Below are 23,031 nucleotides of genomic sequence, written 5' to 3' on the forward strand. Positions count from 1 at the left end.
AAGTTCAGCCACACATGGAACCAACTTGAAGAGGCTGCTAAGAGAGCGGACTATTGTTTGGACAGGTTTGCAGGGCACTTCACTAACAATCCTGTGCAGAAAACACGCCATCAAAAGTTGTCCTTAACCTCTTAGGACTCGAGTGTTATGATAGTGTTTGGGCTTTAAAACAGCAGCTAGTTATGTGTACTCTGGCTGTGCCATCATGCTAATTCAGGCCACAGCTGCCTCAATGTTGTGTGTATGCTGCCCCGGTGTAATATCACTGAGCCAGGGCCCTTTTCGAAACACGTGCCTTCATTCAGATTAAACATAGTGAAAGTAATACACGAGCTTCTGGTTTGAGCTTCTGTGATGAAGCTGATTTTGGCTTGCTTATCAATGTTTCTGCAGCCACTGTGGCAGAAAAACTTTTCATAAATCATGAATCCCTGCTGCCAGGCTAGCGTTTCAGTTGGGTGATATCCATGCTCGCAGGCTAACCTCTCGCTGCTCCGCTGAACACAGGCAAACAATGCCTTTTAAGAATGAATAACATGCCGTTGTTGGTGTGCACCCCCAGACATTAAATCATGGCCAAGTTAATGGGAAATCCCAACTGGAGCTTTTACTGTGTTTGAAGCATTTTTATTAGACTGCGGTTTCAGTGCACGTTTCAGCAAATATTTTCAGTGCCATTTTTGACAGCTTTACCCCGCTGCTGTACCTCTCACTTACGGTTTCGCAACTTCCTCTGTACAGTTAGGCACTCTTTCCTGTGCAAAACACTGGACTTGCTGGTACTCTTTAGCGTCTTGAGCAGTAATAATATATCAGCGGTGGGTAAAGCATGATGATTTCATGTAATTGCGTGAATGTTTTTACAGATTTTTAAAAAGAAGAGTAGAATTTTCCAGTAGTAATGTTGGGAGGTTTGCATTTTTGGATCAAAATGCCATAATACAGCGGTTAGAGCTTTTCTTATATGAATATCTCCTCATTTCTTGGCAAGAATAGCACCCTGAAAAAATTTAGCTTCTTACACTGAGTTTCTGCCCACTTAAACCCACACATATCCATGATTAGTTGTCTTTTTGCTTATAAATGAAGGACTATAGTTGTTAGATTGACTCATCCACTTAAAATCTAAATATTGCTCAAAATTCTTGAACGCTTGCTTGTTTACAAAGATTCTTATTACTATATTATTACTGTAGCTGGTTATAGTTTGACCTAAGGCTGGGCCATATCATACCGTTCACGGTAATACCGGTATAATGTTGGGCAACGATAAGAAAATGAAATATCGCGATAGAATATGGGTAAAACGCACATGCGTAGTGCCTTTCTTTTCATACGCACATGGCGGAAAAAGCATGGTGGAGAATGAGAAGGGCGAAAGCGGGTCGTTGAATGAAACGGATGAACCAGAATTGGTTTGTAAAAATGCTGCAACTTCAGTGGTGTGGAACTGGTTTAGCTTTCGTCTGTCAGACACACAACAAAGCACTATTTTTGGTAGAGCATGCTAGCGGGACGACGTTATTACCGTGTTCTTTGGAAAATACGGCACACTTAAAATCAATCCTTTGATTTTTCTGAAAATCAACAGTGCCCCTTATAATCCCGTGTGCCTTATTTATGAATTCTGGTTGTGTTTACTGACCTCGAAATGATTTTATGTCGTACACGGCGCTCGAAAATCTGTCAAATATTTTAGTACGACTTTGCTAACCTACGAACCCGCACCGCTTGATGGATTGTCGGAGCATTACGGCTATCGTAGGCAGGAGCCTCGCAGAGTGATACGTACTGTGCTTCAACATAATATTATCGTATTGTGTGTGTATAACCTCTTTTTAAGTTTTATGGATATTATACATGGTTATGCTGAGGCCAATTTCCACTAGAAATGCCTTTTGGTTAAACTGTCAGCAAGGAATTTGCATTTGCACTGTTAAATTTTTATATAACTTTAATGCTCATAAAAACAGCTGCTTGTTTAAGTAAAAATACATTGATGGGATTTTTTTTGTACTAATAAAGTTGTGGAGTTGTAAAGTATTTTGTCTAGTGTCAATTATATCGTCAGTTATATCGTTATCACAAATTTTCAAATGCATATCGTGATAAATATTTTTGGTCATATCGCCCTGCTCTAGTTTGACCTACTACTTACATTTGAACTACTTTTGTGCTGTTGTATAATTTAACGTGTGATATCATATTCTAAAAGTTGTACAGTGGCAATCAGACATTTTTAACTGCTGCATGAATGTAGTCTAGTAAACCGTACTAATAATCTGTAGGAAGTCCCTCAGAAATATTATATCAAAACTATCAATACTCATTTTTCTCATCGCCATGGATGCATGAGGGATTTCTTCTCTATAGTGTTGGCAGTGTTAAAGCCAGTTTGCAATTTTGGGGTGTCCAAGATAATGGAAATCCCAAAACGGTGCTTGTGTTGTACAGCGAGAGGCATTCAATGTAATCTTCAGTCTTCAGTCTTGCAACCGAAGATTATCTGGGACAAAAAAATTCTCACAGTGTCTAATATTTAGGACATTTCTAGCACAGCTTCACCTACTTCCAAGGTCTGTGGAGATAAGCAGTAGTTTTAGACAGGTTGACAATCCAGGAAAACCTGTGGTACTTCATTACGTATTGGTCAAGTAAGCACTGGAGCTTCAACCTCTTTAATGTCTTCCAACCAGCCAGCAGGAATGCATCATGAAGTGATGTGTCTAAATGGTATCAGTGGATTTTAAAATGGGCTAAACCAATTGACTGGGACAACCAAGAAGGAAAAATAGTTGAGTTGTGGCAGCAGCAGCGTATTTGTATGAAGTGTCCCCCCCAGCTGTTATCCTGACTCCATCATGAAGAGTGTAGTGTGGAAAGGAATAAAAAAAAAACCAAACAATATATTTAAAATGGAAAACTAAAGATAGGCTTGGAAAGGCGTATCAAACAGAAGTCTATTAAACAGGTGTGTGCAGGTAACTGTGTAAGTGTGCGTGTGTGCGTGTAGGTGTGTGTGTTTATATGTGTGGACAAAGATATGACACTGCAGTTATCTTTTGGATAATTTAAGATGTCATTTGGACTGTAGCCAGCTGGCCTCAGCTGTCAGGTTTTCTTTTTATTCTTTTTTATTTTTCCATTAAATTGATTCAGTGGGGTTTATTAAAACAGTTCCAAATGTGAAAATAAATCTTTTAAAACTAAGAAAAAAATAAAATAAAAATAAAAACTCCTACTGAATGAACTGTGAGGTGAAACCCTCCTGTTAGCTGTGAAGTCTGTGATCTTTGAATGCCCAAACTTAGCTTTGACAAAATTGTACTCAGCTAAGGTACAAAGTAAATTATTCACTCCTCAGCTTTAATACACAAAATAGGAGGCTGTTTTTTTCCTTCCAAAATAATGTTGACAAGCACTGGCTATTGTGTCTCCTCACTACATACATCTCCATCTACACAAGACAACTGCAGGGAAATGAGAATCCTGTGTCGATCCATTTCAGGCTTTGGAGATTGGCGGGGAGATTATATACAGCCCCAGAGTCACAGACGTGAAGCAGTGTACTGTTGCCTTCAAAACTCACTCTCAGTAGTTAGGGAGGGGCCATGTTAATGGCAGCCAGTTGTGTTTCTCATGAAGGGGGGATATCAGGTCAGAAACACAACATTTGCAAGTAATCCTGGCCACCCTCCATCTTCATCATAATTTGGGCAGGCCCTCCGAATGTTCGGAGTGGCTATGGTATCTTTCAGCAGTTTATTAACTTGACTTTAATTTGATCAAACACGTCATTTATGGGGGTCAGATTAATATATGTATAATATGGCTCAGTGATGGACGAGAGCTCACTGAAGCTCAACATTGATACAGCGAAAGCCGATGCCAGCTCCCTCTCTCTTATGAATGATTCAGGCCATCCATTGTGTCACTGTCTTCTCTCTAGATGTGGAGCACAAGGAGGAGGATGGGAGTGATGCGGTAAAGACTGAGGTAAGATTTCTGTCCTGTTGTGTCTTTATTCTTTGGTTAATGTAGCTAAGGTGACTGTCCCACGTTGCAGAAGTGTAGCTTCATTTATTGAAGTGGGTGAATTACTTTGCTCGTGTCAAACCAGAAGTCAAACCGGTTGGGTTCTGAACTGAACATGGCAAAAATGAGAAGCTATTCCTTTAAACTTACTCATTAAACTTTTGCCACATGCCTTCCCATAAATGGAGCAAAGAAGCCTACACTGTATCAGCACCATTACACAAGTGGAGGCTATTCGTTTTCTTGCCTTTGGACTTATGAAAGAAATGGTACCTGATGGTGTATAAATTTGAAATATCAAATACACTTGGGAGCTTGTTGTATAAGTCGGTATTGTTGGCCTTGAGTCTGTTAGACATGGTGACATCATTTCTTCCTGCCTGACCAATCACCAGCATGCGAGACATCATATTTTTAGCAATGTAGTTAACCCCATCTTAAGTTTATTATTACCCAGTTGTTACCTAAATTGTTAATTTGCAGGTTGTAGCGACAGATCAGTCATTTTACTACAAATCTGGATGCTTCCTTATGACAGAAACTCTCAGAAGAAGAATCAAAAACAAATAGCTAACTTTTTTTTTTAACGCCTTAAACAGGGAGGTCGAGGCAGGCTGCGAGGGGGAGTTGGTTGGGAGATCAGCCTTCGTCAGAGGCCCATGCCCAGAATAACCTTCCAGGCTGGTGACCCTTATTACATTAGCAAGAGGACCAGAGAGGAGTTGCTGGCCAAGTGGAAGATGGAGGTGAGTACCCCAGCTCTGTCCCAGCCACCACAGACGGCAGGATGAGTGACAGGCGTTGACTAAAGCCGCCAGGGTAAAAGACAGAGCTCGTAGTGCATTCATGCTCTGCCAAGTGTATTTGATGGGTCATTTGATATCTCATGAAGGTACCATTTATTTCAGTGGATTTCCAGGCCTTTCTGGCTCAGTAGGCTCCTGTGTCTCCTGGCTTAGTTCTTGTGTCTTGCATTTGCAGAGAAGAAATCACACACAGCTGTGTAAATAGCATTCGTTTGGTGTGTTGATATGATTCATGCCTCCTGGATGAAAATGTGTTACATTTCGATTTGCATCATTCTGACTGCTTTTGGTGTGTTGAAGCTGAGCCAGCCAATGCAGTCTCCTAAGGACAGATTCTCCCTCTGTCTTTGTTAATATCGAATGTACTTTTAATTGGCTAGATCAGACTAAGTTTAGATTTAAGAAATGGTGTTTAAAAATTAAAGAAGTCCAGTGTGAGGATGATCTTGTAAGAGTAGTATTTTCAAAGCTTTCGCAGATGCTTATATATGGCACGGGTTCATAATTTAATGGGAAAGGATTCAGGAGTAAAAAAAGTAATTATCAGCATATTAACCCATTTGCTTCCTGTGTATTCAGTCAAATAGAAAAAAGTAGTGTATTATAGATGCACTTAAAAAAATTCTAGCAATGTATTTGTAAGGTTGTTAACAACTTGATGTGAAGACACTGCTTGACTCTGCCCACCATCTGCAGCTGTGCTGTGTACTTTGCTATTTGTACTGCAGAACGTATTATAGACAAAGTCAGAGTTCCTCTGCTGGACAAACACCAGCCGACTTTACTGCTTTGAAACGTAATCACAGTAGCAATCATTTCATCTTTCAACCCAACAGTTGCAGAGTAAATTTAATTTGTATATATAGCTATATGTAGCACTAAATCATAACAACAATCGCCTCAAGGTGTTTTGTATTTTAAAGTAAAGCCCCCCTGACAGTATTGCCAAATCAAACATACTGAGCAACCAGCTGTAGCAATCCCTATTGAATAATGGGGCTGCCGAAAGTAGATTTTATAGTGGCATGTAACTGCATCATGAGTCGAAAAGAAGCACTCAGTGCATCATGGGAAGTCCCCCAGCAGCTTCAGTTGGTAGCAGCATAACTAAGGCCTCAGTCGCACAGGTCTTCAGACAGGTTGGCAACCCCCTGCCAATCTCCAGTCGGTAGAGAAAAATGTGTATGCCCTGACAGGTTGCTGAGTGGTTCCTCGAGGTTGCTGGCTGCTACTGGGTGAGATTGGATGCAAAGAAGGTGCTGCATCAAAAACCTAATTGGTTTGTTCAGCAGCAGATTTCTGTGGCTGTGGTTGCATGGATTTGCAAACATGTGGTTGCAAAACTTGAAAAGGTTCTACTTTTGCAAAGTGCAAAAGTAGAACTTTTGCTATTCAAGTAAAAGTTGTCCCTTTTTGCTGAAACCAACACACTTCAAAAGATGCAACTTTTACTGTGAAAATAAATGGTTTCCTTTTTATTGTTTGCATTCCACTCTTCACAGACTCCCTATGGTTTAGCATGTAGTTGGAGTGCTTTTAGACAAGCTGACCTCTTCTGTATGGGCGACTGCAGCGAAATACTAGCAACCAAAGCAGTTGTAAGAAATTTTTTTGCATGTCATCATCTTTTTGATTAATTACATATATATTTTTTCTGACCAGGCGGTCGCCATTCAGTCTCTAGGAGATTAATGGAAGGTCCAGGGTCACCGAGTACAGCGCTAACTCTAAGCTTTATCAAATATGATAGTTAGAGAGCATGCTTGTTTACCAAATGCAAACTGGGAGGTTCCACAGGTGAAGTGCCTGAAAGCTGAAGGGTCTGCCTCCCATTCTACTTTTAGTCTACACTCTGAGAGTGAACTGCTCTAATACAAAAAAATATGTTGGAGGCCAATGATTCAGGACTTTGTCAGAATAAGGATTTCAAAGTCATTCCTGGATTTAGAAGGAAGCCAATAAAGAGAAGCTGAAATAGGAGAAATATGATCTGTTTTTATGGTCCCTGATAGTACTCTTGCTGAATCAAACAGCATTTGCAAACCAGGAATTTCCACTTGTCTAATTTTACTGTTGGATGATGTTGCATTGTGGTACAGTTGGCCTTCCTTTTTTTCTTATTTTTGCCAGAACCAGTGGCCACTTCCAAATAAAGGAGGGGATTTTTACGCAGGTTTTATGAAGACCTCTGTGCTACCTGTTAACACACTTCAAACAATATTTTATATCCATTAACTACACTCAGAACAATCACACAGCTTGCTCTTTTATCTTCTGGCAAATATTTATCCTTGATTTTTCTTTTTAGAACATTTATCATCTGTGAATGATGATAGATCATCCTTCATCATTGTAAAATTCTCCACATTGCTTACTTAATCCTCATAGTAATGTGATGGCACCTACCTTCATCTGTTACATAATGGGGAGTCTTCCATTTCTTCTGCTGCTCGCTTCTCCCTCTGCTCTCCTCGGGACCGTAAAAGTGTCTCCAGAGAGAAAATATTGCCAAATTAGTCCTACGAGTGAAATGTCATAAAATACAAAGTGGGTAGTTCACATTTTCCAAACAGAGGTGGATACTCTTGAAGAAGTAGCTGTACAAGACAGGGATTTATGGGGATTTGCAAGATGCAAATTTTGAATGTACCTGCTCCCCCCCTCCCCTTCCCCATCCTTTTCTTATCTGGCTTTTTGCAAGCTTTGAACTCATTTGCATAAAAGGGTGATTTGTTTTGACATAAAAGCCCTTTCTTGATATGATTCATATCCCGTAATTTTGGTTCTGCTCTTGCTACAAAGATCTTTGCTGTTGCATTCTGCTGCAACAGGGGCCATATGTTGTTGAAAGGCTGTCTTGCACTTTCTCCAGGATCCCTGTTTGTTTCATTTGCCCTGTGTTACAGTGGACTTCTCGGTCTCTCCCTCTCCTTTTCCCTGCTCCATTCTTCCAAGGACCCCTCCCCCAGCTATGGAAATGAACTCTGTGCTATGGATATGAGGGTGAAGATGAGGTTTGCAGCAAATTTCCAACCCTGCTTGCAAGAGAGCCTCTTGGCTCCTTGCCAAAACTTTGCAAGTCCTCTCTAGCCAACCAGCGTTCCTGTCGGCAATCACCTGACCCTGAATTCCCAGACAAAGAAATGTTCATGCTTTCTTTTTTTAAGCGATCTCTCCTACGCCAAGAGTGGGGGTGGAAAAAAAACTTCAGCCCCACACTGGATTATGAGGGTTGCACGCTGGCGTGTATGGGTATGTGCACTGCATTGTTTGTTTGATAACACAGGGGGATAGTGTGCATGTCTGATTAGCCTGCTTACAGCGAGGCGAATATGCTGACTTCAGGTATTTCCACGAGAATTGTTGTGGACCATCTGCTCTGCACGGCTTAAAGGGAAACGTCTCTTTAAAAAGGAAGAGGGAGCAGGGAGCTTTAGCCGTGTTTGGGAAAAAGTTGATTGGCATGAAAAAAACTTTTTCCCCTGGGTTGAATACTTGCTCAAACTATTTCCTGCTTCAGAGCAGCAGCTAGAAATGTTAGAATAGCATTGTTTTTAGAGGTGAAGTATATTTAACTTTTGAAAAAAATGTTTGTTTTTTATTTCCTCAGTGCCGGTATCCTTCACCTTACATAACATGCACCTAGAAAAAGTGTGAAGTGAAGCCCTTTTCTTCCTATCTTTGTGCACTTTGTTCTGTTTGACTCCTAACATAGATTACTGTAAAAACTCAATCCCTTAGAAATATTTTAAGTGGCTTTTTTTGTTAACAACTCTAGTTGTGGATTAATGGAGAAGTTGATTTATGTATTCATGGGTAGCTCTGTAAAATTCCTAATTATCTCTTAAAGGGATGTAATACAATGAGAAACAGATGGCCTTTTTTAAAACGTATTTTCTGGGCGATGTGACCCCCCGCACCCCCTCTTCCGAGGACACTCATGTTGTAGGGATCAGTGCTAAAAACAGCCTAATGAAAGCAGTAGCCGCTGAACCTGACATTTGTGCATTTTTGCAAAGTATTTCCACGCTAAAAGCTTTTTCAAAGCTTAGGATCAGATTATTCTCCATTTGGAGTTAACTACACCTGTTGTGGCTTTAGTTTTTATTATTTTGCTGCAGTTCTGCTCAGCAGATAAGCTTAGGTCTTTGCACTGAAAAGACATCTCACTGCATTATCCATCACACAGTCACACAAATGAGTCCCCGCTGTGCCTCCCCTGCCTGTTGCGCATGACAGACTACTGCATTCAAAGGTCACACTCTTTTGTGTTGTTTCAAAGGCTCAGTGTAATTTTTGTGACAGTGTATTTCGTCTAATGTTTAGGATACCTGATTGTTTTGACTAAATGGCATTTTTTCTTGAAGTTTTAACACGCTTCTCTCTGTAATCAGATTTGATTTTCTCTTTGTAGCTGGATCATATTATTTTTAACATGCACAGTGTTGTTTCATCTCAGCAACTGCACTTTTAAATCTTTGACCCGTAAATACTGAGACGTCTATAACTTGTAAAGTTAATAACCATATAATAGACAGTTGCTGACTGCAGCTATGCAGTAAAAGTGACCTTTTTGTTAACAAGTGCTGCCAGATTTGATAGTAAAGTATCATCTGCACACCCCAGAGACCAATATCACTTCTCTTTTTTTTCTTCCTCCGTTGCAGTGCACTCTGTCACCCCTTGAGCCCTCAGGGTATCATGCAGCACAGCCTCTAAGTCTGATTATCCCTTATTGTGCGCCCAACATGTCTCCACAGTCTGCCAGGGGCCTGCAGAGCTTCTGTTTTCTCTCTGCTCATAACAAAGTCCACGATCACTGGAAGCTTAGTCTTGCATGATACTTTAGAACATTTAACATAGTTTTTTGGAGGGTGGGGGAAGGGGGATTGTGTAGTTGTTTTCAGCACATTTATTTTGGAGTGTTTTTACAACTACAGTATGTCTGCTGTCATTTTTGGTATTGTTGTTCAGCACGGCGTGACAGCGGATATATGGTATTTCTGGTATCTGGTATTTCTAAGCTGTCAGTGACGGGCAGGCGTGTGTAAGTGATAAAGACCGCATTGTGTCTCTGCTACCTCCTTTCGTATTTTCCCCTTTAGACTCTGAGGGCCTGTCTTGCTGGTGGAGCTGCACACACACTGTGAGGCCCCCAAAAGGGGGCAAGACAAATATCTGGTTCTTATAGCCACTGTACTTTCTCTCCTCCCCCCACTGGCATTTTCAGCGTCACTTTCTCATTGGCTCCGAGGAGAAGGAGTCATGGAGACAGCCGAGTCCTAAAAACACAAAAACGAATGCAGGAAAAAGGTGCTTCATTGGCTTTTACAGATAACTCTGTATACCTGCAATTACCAGTCAACAAATATGAAGAAACTCACTGTGCCAGTTTAATTCATTAAACCAAGACTAACTAACCTTCCAGTTAGTCTTAAGTCAGCTCATTTCGTCACAGCTACACCAGTGACTGCCCTCCTCACTTGCCCATAACAACACGGATTATTCCACCACAAACTATGTCAGCTTAACTGGCATTTGGTAGTTTTTGTATTTTACCAACTGGAACCGCACATTCACGCAGGGCTCTCGAACACTAACTTCAGTGTTCTTGTACTGGAGCCAAGAGGCCTAACACATATGGCCGAGGGCTTTGAACCATCCATCCCGCACTACAGTACAGATATTTATAAACCACAGCAGAGCCTCTTGATTGAAGAGCACATGTTTCTACTCTTCTGCGCCGACACCCCTCCCCATGCTCGGCACTACCTCCCCTTAAAGGCACTATTGTTTACTAGTCACACTGGGGGAGAGGACGGAGCGTTGTGCTATACTCTCTCTCAGCCTCTCTGCTGTTTGACTTTTTTTCCTCCTCTTCCCACAGAGCCTCTGAGTGAGATATGAGAACCTGAGAAACACTTGAGCAAAAGTAAGCACAGCTGTGCAGCACTGCTCTCACGTGGAGCCTATAGTATGACCAGCACGTGTTTACATATGGTACTGCATATATTCTGTGTGTGACAAAGGAAAAGAAAGAAAGGAAGAAGAAAGTTAGCACGTGTTCGCAGTACAGCCCTACTGGGTGTGTGTTTGAGAGAGAGAGAGAGAGAGAGAGAGAGAGAGAGAGAGAGGGACATCAGAATGAGTGCAGCTGTTGGGGATTTGCTGTGAGAGGCTTAAGTCCCGGCTGTGTCTCGTCCTCTCTGATCGACCTAGCGGTTCAGTGTCAGGTACCACAAACCAAGTGAACGATACACTGCAGGTCTGTACACTATAGAGTTATTGTATTCAGTGCTGCTGATGAATAGGTCTCACACGCAGAGATAAAGACGCGTTTGCAAAGGCTACCATTCTGCATTTACACAGCAGAAATGAGGCGTGCCTCTTATGTTCTATAGCTAAATAGCTTCAAATCCGTCAGCCTCTGTACAGCTATATCTATATCTGAGGGAAGCATTTCATGCATGACCAGATTTATGGAAGACTGGGCTGCGTAACAAATTGTTACCCTTGTGAGTAAAAAACTGTGTCCATAGAAGTTGTTGGCAGTTTTACTGCTTCTCGGATGAGAGGTGAAACGTCTTCAAGCAACTTAAAGAAGTCCAGACGCTTTTCTTTGCAAGCTCCTTTGACTACGATGACCTGGATGACTGAGAACCTTCACAGACATTTTGGCAGTTTTACATTTTTTTAATTTTTTTAATTTTTACTTCTTTGATATATTGCGTTTATATTTCCTTGAGGTTAGTAAGACCCCCCCCCAAAAAAAAAAAAACAAAACAACAAAAAACAAAAAGAAACATCACACCACCCCCTATAAGCAAGCACTTTGTGACAGTAGGAAGGAAATACACTCTTCTAACATGAGGAAACCTTTACCACAAGCAGGATCAGGAAGGGGCAGCCATCTGCTGTGACCGGTTGGGCATGACAGGAGGAAGACAGGACAAAAGATTCATGATGGGAGAGATATTTAATAATTAATAAAGATTAAATGTGATTTAGTGATGTATTAACAGAGGTACTGAAAACAGACTGAATGAGCAACAGGAAGCCCCCCCTAGCAGCCTAAGCCTGTTGCAGCATTACTAAAGAAGGGTTCAGTGTCACCTGATCCATCCCTTGCAGCGTTCAGGATCAACTGAAGGCTCTTCAAGGAGTTTTTAAAGCAACCTGATTATAACGAATTACAGTAGCTCAGCCTAGAAGTGAGGCACAGGTTACACATCATTTATCTACCTTTGTTTATTTTCAATTAATTTTTTAACTTGAAAATGTCAAACTGTGCCTATTTTTGTGGTTTAAGAATGTTGCAAATTGATAAATACTCACATAAAGGACGTTGGTAAATGATTAAGCTTCAGTTTAACACTTCAGTAGGTTGTCCATCAAACACAAACCACACAGTGTTATCAGGCTAAAGGGTCGCACACCCATGTTTAGCTGCAAAGCGTGGGGGTTTCTGCTCTGATAGCCAAGAGGTATGTTATATGAGGATTTGGTTCAAATAAGCTAGATTTTTCACAGCGTTTTGAGAAATATTGTAGTAAATGAAGTTAAGACAGCAAATATTTGAAATCTTGATGTTTCATCATTGCTTGGCTGATTTTTTTTTTTTTTTTTGCAAGTACCTGGGTTTCCTGTGCTTCATTACATATCTTGACAAGTTGGTGGGGTATTAGTTAAGTTATTAGCTAGTGCTACCATGCTGAAAAAGACAGCTGCTAATTAGCGCCAAGTAACATATAAACAAAGTATCACTCACCAAAACTGGTGCTCAGAATTTTTGAAAAGGTACAATTATTTGCACAGCAAGTCAGTATTTGTCACACAGTTGTAGGGCTGGGAGATATGGCCTAAAATCCATATCATGGTATAATTTGAAGCATGTGCGGTAACGATATATATTGCGATATATTCTTTTCTTCTGTATAACGTATTTTACAAAGTATAAGGCACACTTAAAATCCTTTAATTTTCTCAAAAATCGACAGTGTGGCTTATGTATGAATTCTGGTTGTGCTTACTGACCTCAAACAGATTTTATGTGGTACACGGCGCTCAAAAATCTGTCAAAAATGCTTTAGTACGACTTTGGTAAGCTATGAAGCCACACCGCCTCGGAGCATTACGGCTACCGTAGTCAGGAGCCTGGTAATCTGGGTCCAAAACTCCATCTCCTTCAGGTCCCAAAGTCAAAGGAACACTGCGGCATTACTGACAGTTAAAAACTGTCTAAATTATTTCATCTTTAATAAAATGATCAGCGTTGCTGCTTTACCAGTTGTAACAATTAAGTTTAACATCCAGGCATCCATGAAAACAGAATTTATTAAATTCAACACAATGGGGTCCTTAGGGACTAGAAAAGCGCTATACAAATGCAGGCCATTTACCATTTACCATTCAACGGAGTTAGAAGTTAGCAGGAAGTTAGCTCGCTGGTTTCCACCTAAACATGACATGCCATGTTCTGACTGAGAGATATCTGAAGAAATTCAAACGTACAGCTCTGCTATCACTTCCAACATAAATGAGGACAGAAAACTAAGCAGTGACGTTTGTAGGGTTACTGAAGTTGGACTAGCTGGTATATAATAATGTCCTACGTGATTGCTAGCAAAACAGCTATGTTAGCATAACATTAGCACAGTGAAGCTGAAGGATGAACGTTAACTTTTTTTCCACTCGATAAAAGTTAACGTGAGGGTTCTGCTGGTTAGGGACAAATGCAATTGCATAGCAGGATGCTATAAACGGACCAAACTTCAGTCAGGAGAACAACTAAGATAATCCATCCACAATACGAGGTTAGTCATTAATATACAGCAACAACATGGGAATAGAGCAGCTGCGAGGGAATTCGGCATTAATGAATCAATGGTAGGGAAGTGGAGGAAGCGCAGTTTTTGACTTTCCTCATATTCCAGAAGTGCTTTGTCTCTTTGCTATTACTGTCGCCCGGTGTTCTGGGAATCCATCCTACCCGAAAAAACATCCTACCCAATGTTAGATGATGTTGTTTGCAGCCGCTGCAACCAGGCGCAGCTTGATAATGACACCATCAACATGTGCTATTGCGGTAGAGCGGTATAGTAAAAATCTACTGCTGGCCAAATTTATATCGTTTCTACCATATACCGTTTATACCGCCCACCCCTACACAGTTGCATGAAAAGACACAAAATGAGAGATGCAGATGAAGTCTGGAACATAGCTAGCTGTTACATTTAAGGCTTAATAATATTTAAAACGGAGGTGTTAACAAATCAGATCCTGCACAGCTGGTGTGAGGGCAGTAATTTTTCTATAAATACCAAAACCATGTTTTAACATGGGAGGGTATGGTTATTGAGTTGCTGTTGGAGCCAGCCTCAAATGGCCAATCCAGAAAGTGCAGCTTTGTGCTCTTACTGGTTAGCTTCATCACAAGTGGCTTCTTTTTCTTCTTTTTTCACAGTTATTCTTCAGCTGTTTGTATTAATATACAAACAGCTATGTCTGATTTGGTCACATTTATACATATTTTTTGTAAATTATATTTTTTTAAATCCTCTAATAGTGTAAATTCCTGATATCTTGATATCTAGCTTAAACTTACTTAAACTCAGTGACTGCACGCATCATGTCCTCATCTCTGTTATCACTTGGCTTTGTTTCAGGCAGAGAAAAAGGCCAAACAAATGTCAGCAATGAACGCGATGAAGGATCACGAGGATAATGAAACAGAGACCCGGAATGAAGAGGTCTCAATAATCAAACACCCACAGCCTTCAAAGCAGCAGCCGCAGCAGCAGCTGCAGCCGCAGCCACACACTAAGTCTCAGTCACAGCCTCAGTATCAACAGCAATCACCGCTGGTGCTGCCACAGCAACAGCAACAACTGCAACATCAGCAGCCACCTCAGCAGCAGCAACAGCAGCAACAGCCTACTGACCCAGCTTCCCCCACTGTGGCCACGACCCCAGAGCCTGTCGCCATCGAAGGAGAAGACAAGACATCCCCCAAGACTCCAGACACTGAGTCTGAGTATGAGGTAAGATCATTTTGGGTTTCCCACTGACTCGTGTCTGGTTGTAAGCTAGTCTGTACTGGATAAAGGATCCAGTTGACGGTGAGGGTTCATCTTTATCATGCAAGGTAGCCGGTCACGTTCTGGGAATGTATTCATTTCAGATATTTACATAATTTCTTCTGGGATTGTTAAGAATTCTGATTGTGACATCTGCAAACTTTAAAGGGCAAACGAAGCATTCAAATAAATGACAGGTTTTTAAATATGCACTAATTTAACGGTTATTTGGAGTAGATATGTGTAAATCAATTACTTAATTCGGCAATTATTCAACCTATTTTCATAAGCTGTACTTTTTTCATAGTTTTCTCCCACATAAAAATCCCTAGCATTGTTAATTTTATGGGAAAGTGAGTTTAGCTTTCTCAGAAAAAAAAGGTGATTTGTGATGTTGCTACGGTCACCATTTTCATATAAACTTTTTTATCTAAGCGATCTAACCATCCAAAAAGTAAAAAATATCCCTAGACAGGCTGTTGAAAAAAGGTTTCACAACTCTGCCCACAAGTCATAGCAGAGGGGATGATTTGTCTTTTCTTTTGGCTGCAGGACGGTCGTGGTTTTGGCATCGGCGAGCTGGTTTGGGGGAAGCTCCGAGGATTCTCTTGGTGGCCAGGCCGCATCGTATCCTGGTGGATGACGGGACGTAGCAGAGCTGCTGAGGGAACCAGATGGGTCATGTGGTTTGGAGATGGAAAATTCTCAGTGGTGAGTCTTTAGAGCCAACATTAATATTGCTGTTAGGTCTTTTTTTTTTCTTCTTCAAGCAAAACAGACGTCTGTTTATAGTGACAGCCACAGACTTTATAATGAGCTTATTGGTTTTATTTACTCAGCCAGATGATCCTTTAGAATATAAACAGAAAACTCAATGTCTGGAAAGTTTTTTTTACCTCAACACGATTCCTTTAAACATGCGGTGTAAACAATCGTTTATTTTTATGTGTATTTTCACAGGTTTGTGTAGAGAAACTATTGCCTTTAAGTTCCTTTAACAATGCCTTTCACCAACCAACTTACAACAAGCAGCCCATGTACAGGAAAGCCATCTACGAAGTCTTACAGGTGAGCATGGGAGAAGATTTTAGGGCACAGCTTTCGTTGTAGTTAAACCTTTAAACTTACAAAGCGAATGTATCTGACATTCATATTTTTTACATGTTTTCAATCTTTCATGTAAAGACTTCAATATCTGCTGTGGCATTAAACCAAAGCCTACTGACACTTAGCTTGGCATAGCATAAAGACTTGAAGTAGGGTTGAAGCAGCTGCAATGGTTCTTTAGAAAGGCCACGAATATTAACATGGCACATCTTGTTTGTGTCTTTGTGTCTTTTTGCAGATATAGAATAAGAAGTAACTTTATTCCATGTTCCCCAGTCTTTTTGAGCATCTCAGGAAGAGGGTGTTTAAGAAGCTTTATGAAAATTGCAGAAACGTTTCTGCAATTACCATAATTTGGAGAGCCAAATGCAAAAAAAACGAAGAAGTAATTTCAAAATAAGTGCTCTCAATGAGAAATTCAAGAGCAAAATTATCCAAGACGCCCCGCAGGCAGAGCCCTCTCAAATTATCCACCCATTTTAGGCATAGTATTAAACTGAATGGGACTAAAGGATCTTTACTGTAAATATCATAGAATAAGAATACATTTTTGGTGAAAAACGTTTTGAATGTGTTTGTAGGTGGCTAGCAGCCGGGCAGGAAAGGCCTTCATGGCCTGCCCTGACAGTGATGAGACAGAGACCTCAAAATCCGTGGAAATGTTAAACAAGCAGATGATTGAGTGGGCTATGACAGGATTTCAGCCCACTGGACCCAAAGGCTTGGAGCCACCAGAAGGTAAGATGACATCACTATTTTAACCCTATTTATGACCCATCTGGAAGAGTTAAAAATTGCTATATATAATGGCATAGCAGATGTATTCTATACACTTGGTAATTAAAAACATCCGTAACATTTGGTGCAATATTAATTTTTTGCTTCTGTTGTGCACCCCAGAGGAGCGTAACCCATACAAAGAAGTTTATCCTGAAATATGGGTAGAGCCAGAAGCAGCAGCCTATACACCTCCTCCAGCCAAAAAGCCTCGCAAAAGCACAGCAGAGAAACCTAAGGTCAAGGACATCATTGATGAGAGAACACGAGGTAACGTGCCTCATTTATTGGGTTATATTGGAGTCATGAACTCTGTGTCCAGCTCCTTGGGGAGGTTGCGGCGGTGTTTTACATCACTATAGTGGTCTGGGAGGTAAGGTATGGACAAGAGATCCATTAGCAAGTGACGTGAGAAGGCAAAAAGATTCAGGTTGCTCTAAAGACAATAAATAGATGCTATCTAGAAAGACAGTGCCCTGTCTTTATTACAAGTATTACTCATCCTCCGTCTCTTCCAAATGACAAAAGAAGAAAAGAAGTGTAATTCAATTCAGTTTTATTTATGTAGTGTCAAATCACAACAACAGTTGCCTTAAGGTGCTTTATAATGTAAAATAAAGATCCCATAGTAATACAAGGAAAACAGAGGAAACTCCAACAATAACATAACCAAATGTGTATTTTGACTGACCCATCAAATGATCTGTTTGTTACATTATTTCTTTATATATCATGAAAGCATTTGTGCTGTCAGGGATTATCATGATGACTGATACTTTAAGTGGTTTCTGACATGTTTGGCGAAGAAGTTTTATTTGCGTGATACCATCTTAAATTTTAGTTTTATTTATTTTTTCCTATATTTTTTTGAATTTACTTCTAAAAAAAATGAAGGAACTAACACAGATTCTTCATTTCTCTGTGTCAGAGCGACTTGTTTATGAAGTGAGACAAAAGTGCCGCAGCTTAGAGGGTAAGTGAAATGTTCTCTGTGTGCTCTTGCTTGTAGCAACACCGAAGGGCCTCTCAGGAGGCACCGACACACCTCTTATTTGTACCTGTTGTTGACGGGCAAAGCCGATTATATGCATGCATCTGTGTTCACAAAATAACAATGAGTAAAAAGGAGGAAATGGGTTTTCTGTAATTTCATCTACCTTATTAGCAGCTTTGTTTGTTTTCTCATAACCTGATAGCTAAACTAACTAGATCTAGACCTACAGTTGTGGTCAATGTTTACACACACTTATGGTCATGAATAATAATTTGGGGCTCAAACATACATTTCATTCAGTCTCTCTTAGCAAGTTGCAGCTCAACCCTTCTGAGCCATCAGCAAGCTTCTGGAATAATTATGGCTGTATATCTGACTGGTCTTCTAGGTGGTATTGACAGAATTAATTTAAATTTGTTGGTTTTCTGGTACATAGTACACACATTTTCAATAAGGTTCAGGTTGAAGCCTTGGGAAGGCCATTCCAGAAGCTTAATTTTAGCCTGCTTTATTCATTTTAAAATCAGTTTTGATGTGTATATGGGATCGTTGCCCAGCTGGGACATCCAATTATATCAAAGTTTCAACCAGCTGTTGATTTGAGGTGAAGTTAAAGGATTGGGTGATGCTACCACCATGCTTGACAATTACCTGACAGCTGGATAGCGAAGTGTTTCTAGGTTGAAACACTCACCCTTACTACTCTAAGCATGCTTCTTGGTGTTGTTGCCTATCCTCTGTAATGCTGGCAAAGAGAAACTACCAGTCATGATCACTAATGAGAAGCTAACAGGCCTTGTCAAGTTAAAAGACATTGCAGAACCTTCAGCACCAGTTATTCAAAGATTTATACTTCTGACCATGTTTAGATAAGAGAAAATCCAAAATAAATTAAAACTAGTGCAAAGATGTATGCTGTACAATCATCCCACTCTGGAAAAATAACAGGAAATCATTAAAAGTACAAATTACCCTTCGTGTCCCATGATGAGCGTATGGAAACTTCTGACCACAACTGTATCTCATAGATATTCAAATTGTTTCACAGAGGTGTGAGTTCTGGGTGCTCACTCCTCTCAGAGCTCTGCCTGTTAAATACTAACACGGTGTTTCTCTTACTGCAGACATCTGTATCTCCTGTGGAAGTCTGAATGTTAGCCTTGAGCACCCTCTTTTTGCTGGAGGAATGTGTCAGAGTTGCAAGGTAAGCTGCGATAAAGGCTTAGACTTGGACTCAACTAGGGTGTTATTAAAAGTCACAGCAAATTTCAAAGCTCCTAATAAACAACACATATTTTAAGCAGCAACTGATGTGACCCCGTGTCTTAGAGTATATTTTGGATATTTTTTGCAGAACTGCTTCCTAGAATGTGCTTATCAATACGACGACGACGGCTACCAGTCATACTGCACTATCTGCTGCGGGGGACGAGAGGTGCTCATGTGTGGGAACAACAATTGTTGTCGGTAAGGTTTCTACCATGAGAGCCTGTGTTGCAATTACATGGATGTGCATGGAGTCTGGTAGAACTAGATTTAGTCTACATATACAGCTACACATTACCTGACCTGAGCACAGCCTTTTTTATAGTTTTGATATGCTAAGTGGTCAAGACAACAGTTGGATTTTTAAAACCATAGCTATGAGGGATTTTCTTGGTGCAAAGTTGACAGAAAGGCAACAGTAACTGAAATAACTGCTCATTACAACCGAGGTATGTAGAAGAGCATCTCTAAATTTGCAACACGTCAAACCTTGAAGCATTAGAAGCCTACAGCAGCAGAAGACCACACCAAGTGGCACTCCTGTGAGCTAAGAACAAGAAACTAAAAATAAACTGACCTTCCATAACCTAAATCTACTGTTAGTAGAGTATGAAAGGGTCTTTAAAAAAAACTTGCAATCTTTGCAAAATTCTCATATGCTTTCTTCACACCTTTATTACAGGATAATCAGCCAATTGACTTGTTCTCAAATCTCTTTGTCATAAAAAATACTCATAAAATTATTGCTTAATAAAGAACATTGTGAAGCTGTGTAGCAAATAACAGCAATATTTTTTATTTTTGAATAGGACAGTACTTGCCTCTAAATTTACAGTTGTTTTTCCAGCACAGATAGCAGGATTGTGCGTTCACTGCTCATATTGGATGCACAATAAAGGCTTTGTGATGGGTCACTAATCTCGTAGCAGTGATGTAAGGCAACATCGTGGCAGCCCAGTGGAGAACTTGCTGATAGCAAATATTTTATAAAGTGTGGTTGCACTGTATTTCTGTTGAATAGAGCATTGTTAAACATAAAGAAACAGACTGGTGTTCTCACACAGTTAGATTGAAGTCTAGAAAAATACCATTGAGAACAGATTGAGCTTTGTCAGAGGCATGCTGGACTGATCACAAACAATGCTATTTTTGGATGGTGGCATTTGACATTTGGATGACAGTGTTAACGATAACTTGCTGCTTCTCAAAACCCACAAACCCCATTAAAAACCTTTTTATCTACACCTTTTAAATACAAAACAAAGAGTGATAATGAAACTGTGCTTGACCTATGACCAGTGTTGGTCAAGTTACTTGAAAAAAGTAATCAGTAACTAATTACCGATTACTTCCCCCAAAAAGTAATCCCGTTACTTTACTGATTACTTTTTCAAAAGTAATTAATTACTTAGTTACTTAGTTACTTTTTAAAAACACGATTTACAACCTGAATAGGTGATAAAGCGATAGATCTTTCAGCCCATTTCTACTTTTTCTGCATAATCCATCATACAAAATGTAATCAAATGGAAAAGTCTCTTGTTTTTAACTTGTTTTATCAGTTTTAATCTTTTAACTTTATGCATCAAGCAAAAATTTAATTATATGCAACAGTCTCTGACTGGAAGAAATTTGCTTAACATTTAAACTTATTTTCTGCACATTCCAGCACATAAAATTTTTTTTTTTTGTGTTTACACTCAGTCTTTCAAATAGATGCAAGTAAAACACAGCAGAAAATAAATAACATCAAAGACTAGCGGTCCTGTTGCTCTATTTTCACCTGTAAAGCAGGAGTAGCGTAGGCGGAGGTTTACCCTGGTGCAGGTGTGCTGCGGCGGTCAGTTGAAGAATCCGCGAGTTTCTCAGCGTACTTGGTGCTTGCTTGGAAGTTTAGGGGCTTTTTTCGCTATAAAGAGAAGTTTTCTTCCCAGGCACAACGGACGCTAATGTTTTTGTCACTTTTTATGGAATTAAACTCAAAATAAGGTCAGTACTTCCACGCTTTAAACGCTGCACGCTCATACTCTCTCCTGCATTCGATATATGATCCATTGTTGATCTGCACACAGCTGTTGTCACGAACGTCGCACTTGCTTACGTCACTGTCATGAGACATTCTGGCAAAAAAATCACGGTTTTAGTAACGCAGCGTTCCTACGGGAAAGTAACGGTAATCTAATTACCGTTTTCGCAATAGTAATCCCTTACTTTACTCGTTACCTGAAAAAAGTAATCAGATTACAGTAACACATTACAAGTAAGGCGTTACTGCCCATCTCTGCCTATGACTGATAAACTGATTTAGAGAAGAGAGACATGTCGGTCATGTTCATATTGTATAATTTTATTTGAAGGACACAGATGTTCTCCTACGATCATTACGGTCAGCAAACCCCCTCATACGAGTCCTTGGTACTCATTGGTTGATTTTCTTTTTGATCTCAGCCTGTAAATATTTGGATTTGTATCTTGCCTACTTGATGAAGTATTCAAACCACCTTTGTGGTTGTTCTTATTACAGCAGGTGACTCCAGGGCAACATTTGTCTGTCATAAAACACACACTGATAGCTGGTGACTTTGGAGGCCATGTGAATACAGTGAAGATGCTGAAGATGCAATTTTGAGAATATTTGTTCTTTATATCAAGGTACATCAAAAGATGGGTACACTGTGATCATAAAGGGGGTGGATGAGGTCAGCAAGAGTAATCAAACTGGCTATAGTGTTAAGACCAAATTCTGACCTTACCATCTGAACGTAGCAGAAGAAATTGAGACTCATCAGACCAGGCAACAGTTCTCCAGTCATCTAGTTTCCCATTTTGGTGAGCGTCACTTTCCTGTTCTTAGCTGACAGAAGTGGCACGCGATGTGGTCTTCTACCACTCCAGCCCATTAACCTTCAAGGTTTCAAGTGTCGCATGTTGAAAGATGCTCTTCGGCATACCTTGGTTGTAACAAGTGGTTATATGAGTAACAGTTGGTTTCCTATTAGTGTGAAGCAGTCTGGCTGTTCTCCTTTGACCTCTGATATCAACAAGGCATCTTTACCCAGAGAACTGCTGCTCACTGGATATTTAATCTTTTATGGACCATCCTCTGTATTCCTTTCTAATCTGGTAGTAAACTATGCCAGATGCATCTGGCTTTGCTGTTGGCTAATAATTACCCTGGCAATCAAATTTTCAACAGAGGCATTGTACCACTCTGTCTTCTGTGTGTGTGGGGCTCTTTCAGTCACAACTTCCTGTTCCTCTTCTAGTTAAACCATTACTGCTAGACCAAACATTTCTCCTTACAGTCCTACTGGCACAAACGAAAGACTTAACAGACTTATTTGTTGAGGTTTTTTTTTAAACGATTTTTCCTAAAAATGCAAATAACCTGTGTAGTGGAGGTATCAGGGATAGACACGGTTATGGCACTGATTCACTCCTTAGCACTACGGTCACCCTGGTGTGTCAGCCAGAACACCACTTCACCAATTCTCCCAGAGCATGGAAAAAAAAGCTTAAGGTTTGGTTTGAGGAAGTTTATTTCCTTCACAGCTCAATTCCTGTGGCTGTAATCGTGTGTGTGTGTGTGTGTGTGTGTGTGTGTGTGTGTGTGTGTGGTTTTCTACTAAAGAAGTACATAATACAAATAAGTGATAAATAAGGTGAAGAGATAAGTGACATATCCAGATATATGCATAATACAATATAGTTAACATAACCATACATAAAGAAAAGAGCACAGTAGTGTAAGGCAGTAATGCTAAACACAAAAAGATGTATCTCTACATAAATCTATCCTTTAAATGAGCAGAGCAATGTAGTACACTTCTACTGCTTACACTATGCCAGCTAAATAGCATTACTGCGAGGTTAAGTTAACGTCAGTACAGAGGAACTACTTCCGGTAGCTGTAGAAAATAAAGGCTTCTCCGTTATAATCCGCCGTAATGCTTTTATTGCGAAGGGGAAG

The 23,031-nt window shown here is 40.2% G+C and overlaps 1 protein-coding gene across 9 annotated transcripts in view; it reads left to right on the plus strand.

The window, feature by feature from the left end:
• dnmt3ab (DNA (cytosine-5-)-methyltransferase 3 alpha b) overlaps positions 1–23,031 on the plus strand; it is a 52,489-nt gene that overhangs the window by 15,316 nt on the left and 14,142 nt on the right. For 6 of the 9 annotated variants that reach the window (XM_076877306.1, XM_076877304.1, XM_004540231.3 and 3 more), the window contains exons 5-14: positions 3,950–3,996; positions 4,635–4,781; positions 14,507–14,881; positions 15,470–15,628; positions 15,878–15,985; positions 16,606–16,762; positions 16,925–17,071; positions 17,730–17,774; positions 18,920–18,999; positions 19,150–19,262. In XM_076877306.1, coding sequence (XP_076733421.1) covers positions 3,950–3,996; positions 4,635–4,781; positions 14,507–14,881; positions 15,470–15,628; positions 15,878–15,985; positions 16,606–16,762; positions 16,925–17,071; positions 17,730–17,774; positions 18,920–18,999; positions 19,150–19,262 — 1,378 coding nt within the window. The remainder of the gene's footprint in view (positions 1–3,949; positions 3,997–4,634; positions 4,782–14,506; positions 14,882–15,469; positions 15,629–15,877; positions 15,986–16,605; positions 16,763–16,924; positions 17,072–17,729; positions 17,775–18,919; positions 19,000–19,149; positions 19,263–23,031) is intronic. The other 3 variants (XM_076877309.1, XM_076877310.1, XM_076877312.1) reach the window with 1 other exon arrangement.

Source organism: Maylandia zebra, linkage group LG19, assembly GCF_041146795.1.
Source record: "Maylandia zebra isolate NMK-2024a linkage group LG19, Mzebra_GT3a, whole genome shotgun sequence".
Classification (NCBI taxonomy): Eukaryota; Metazoa; Chordata; class Actinopteri; order Cichliformes; family Cichlidae; genus Maylandia; species Maylandia zebra.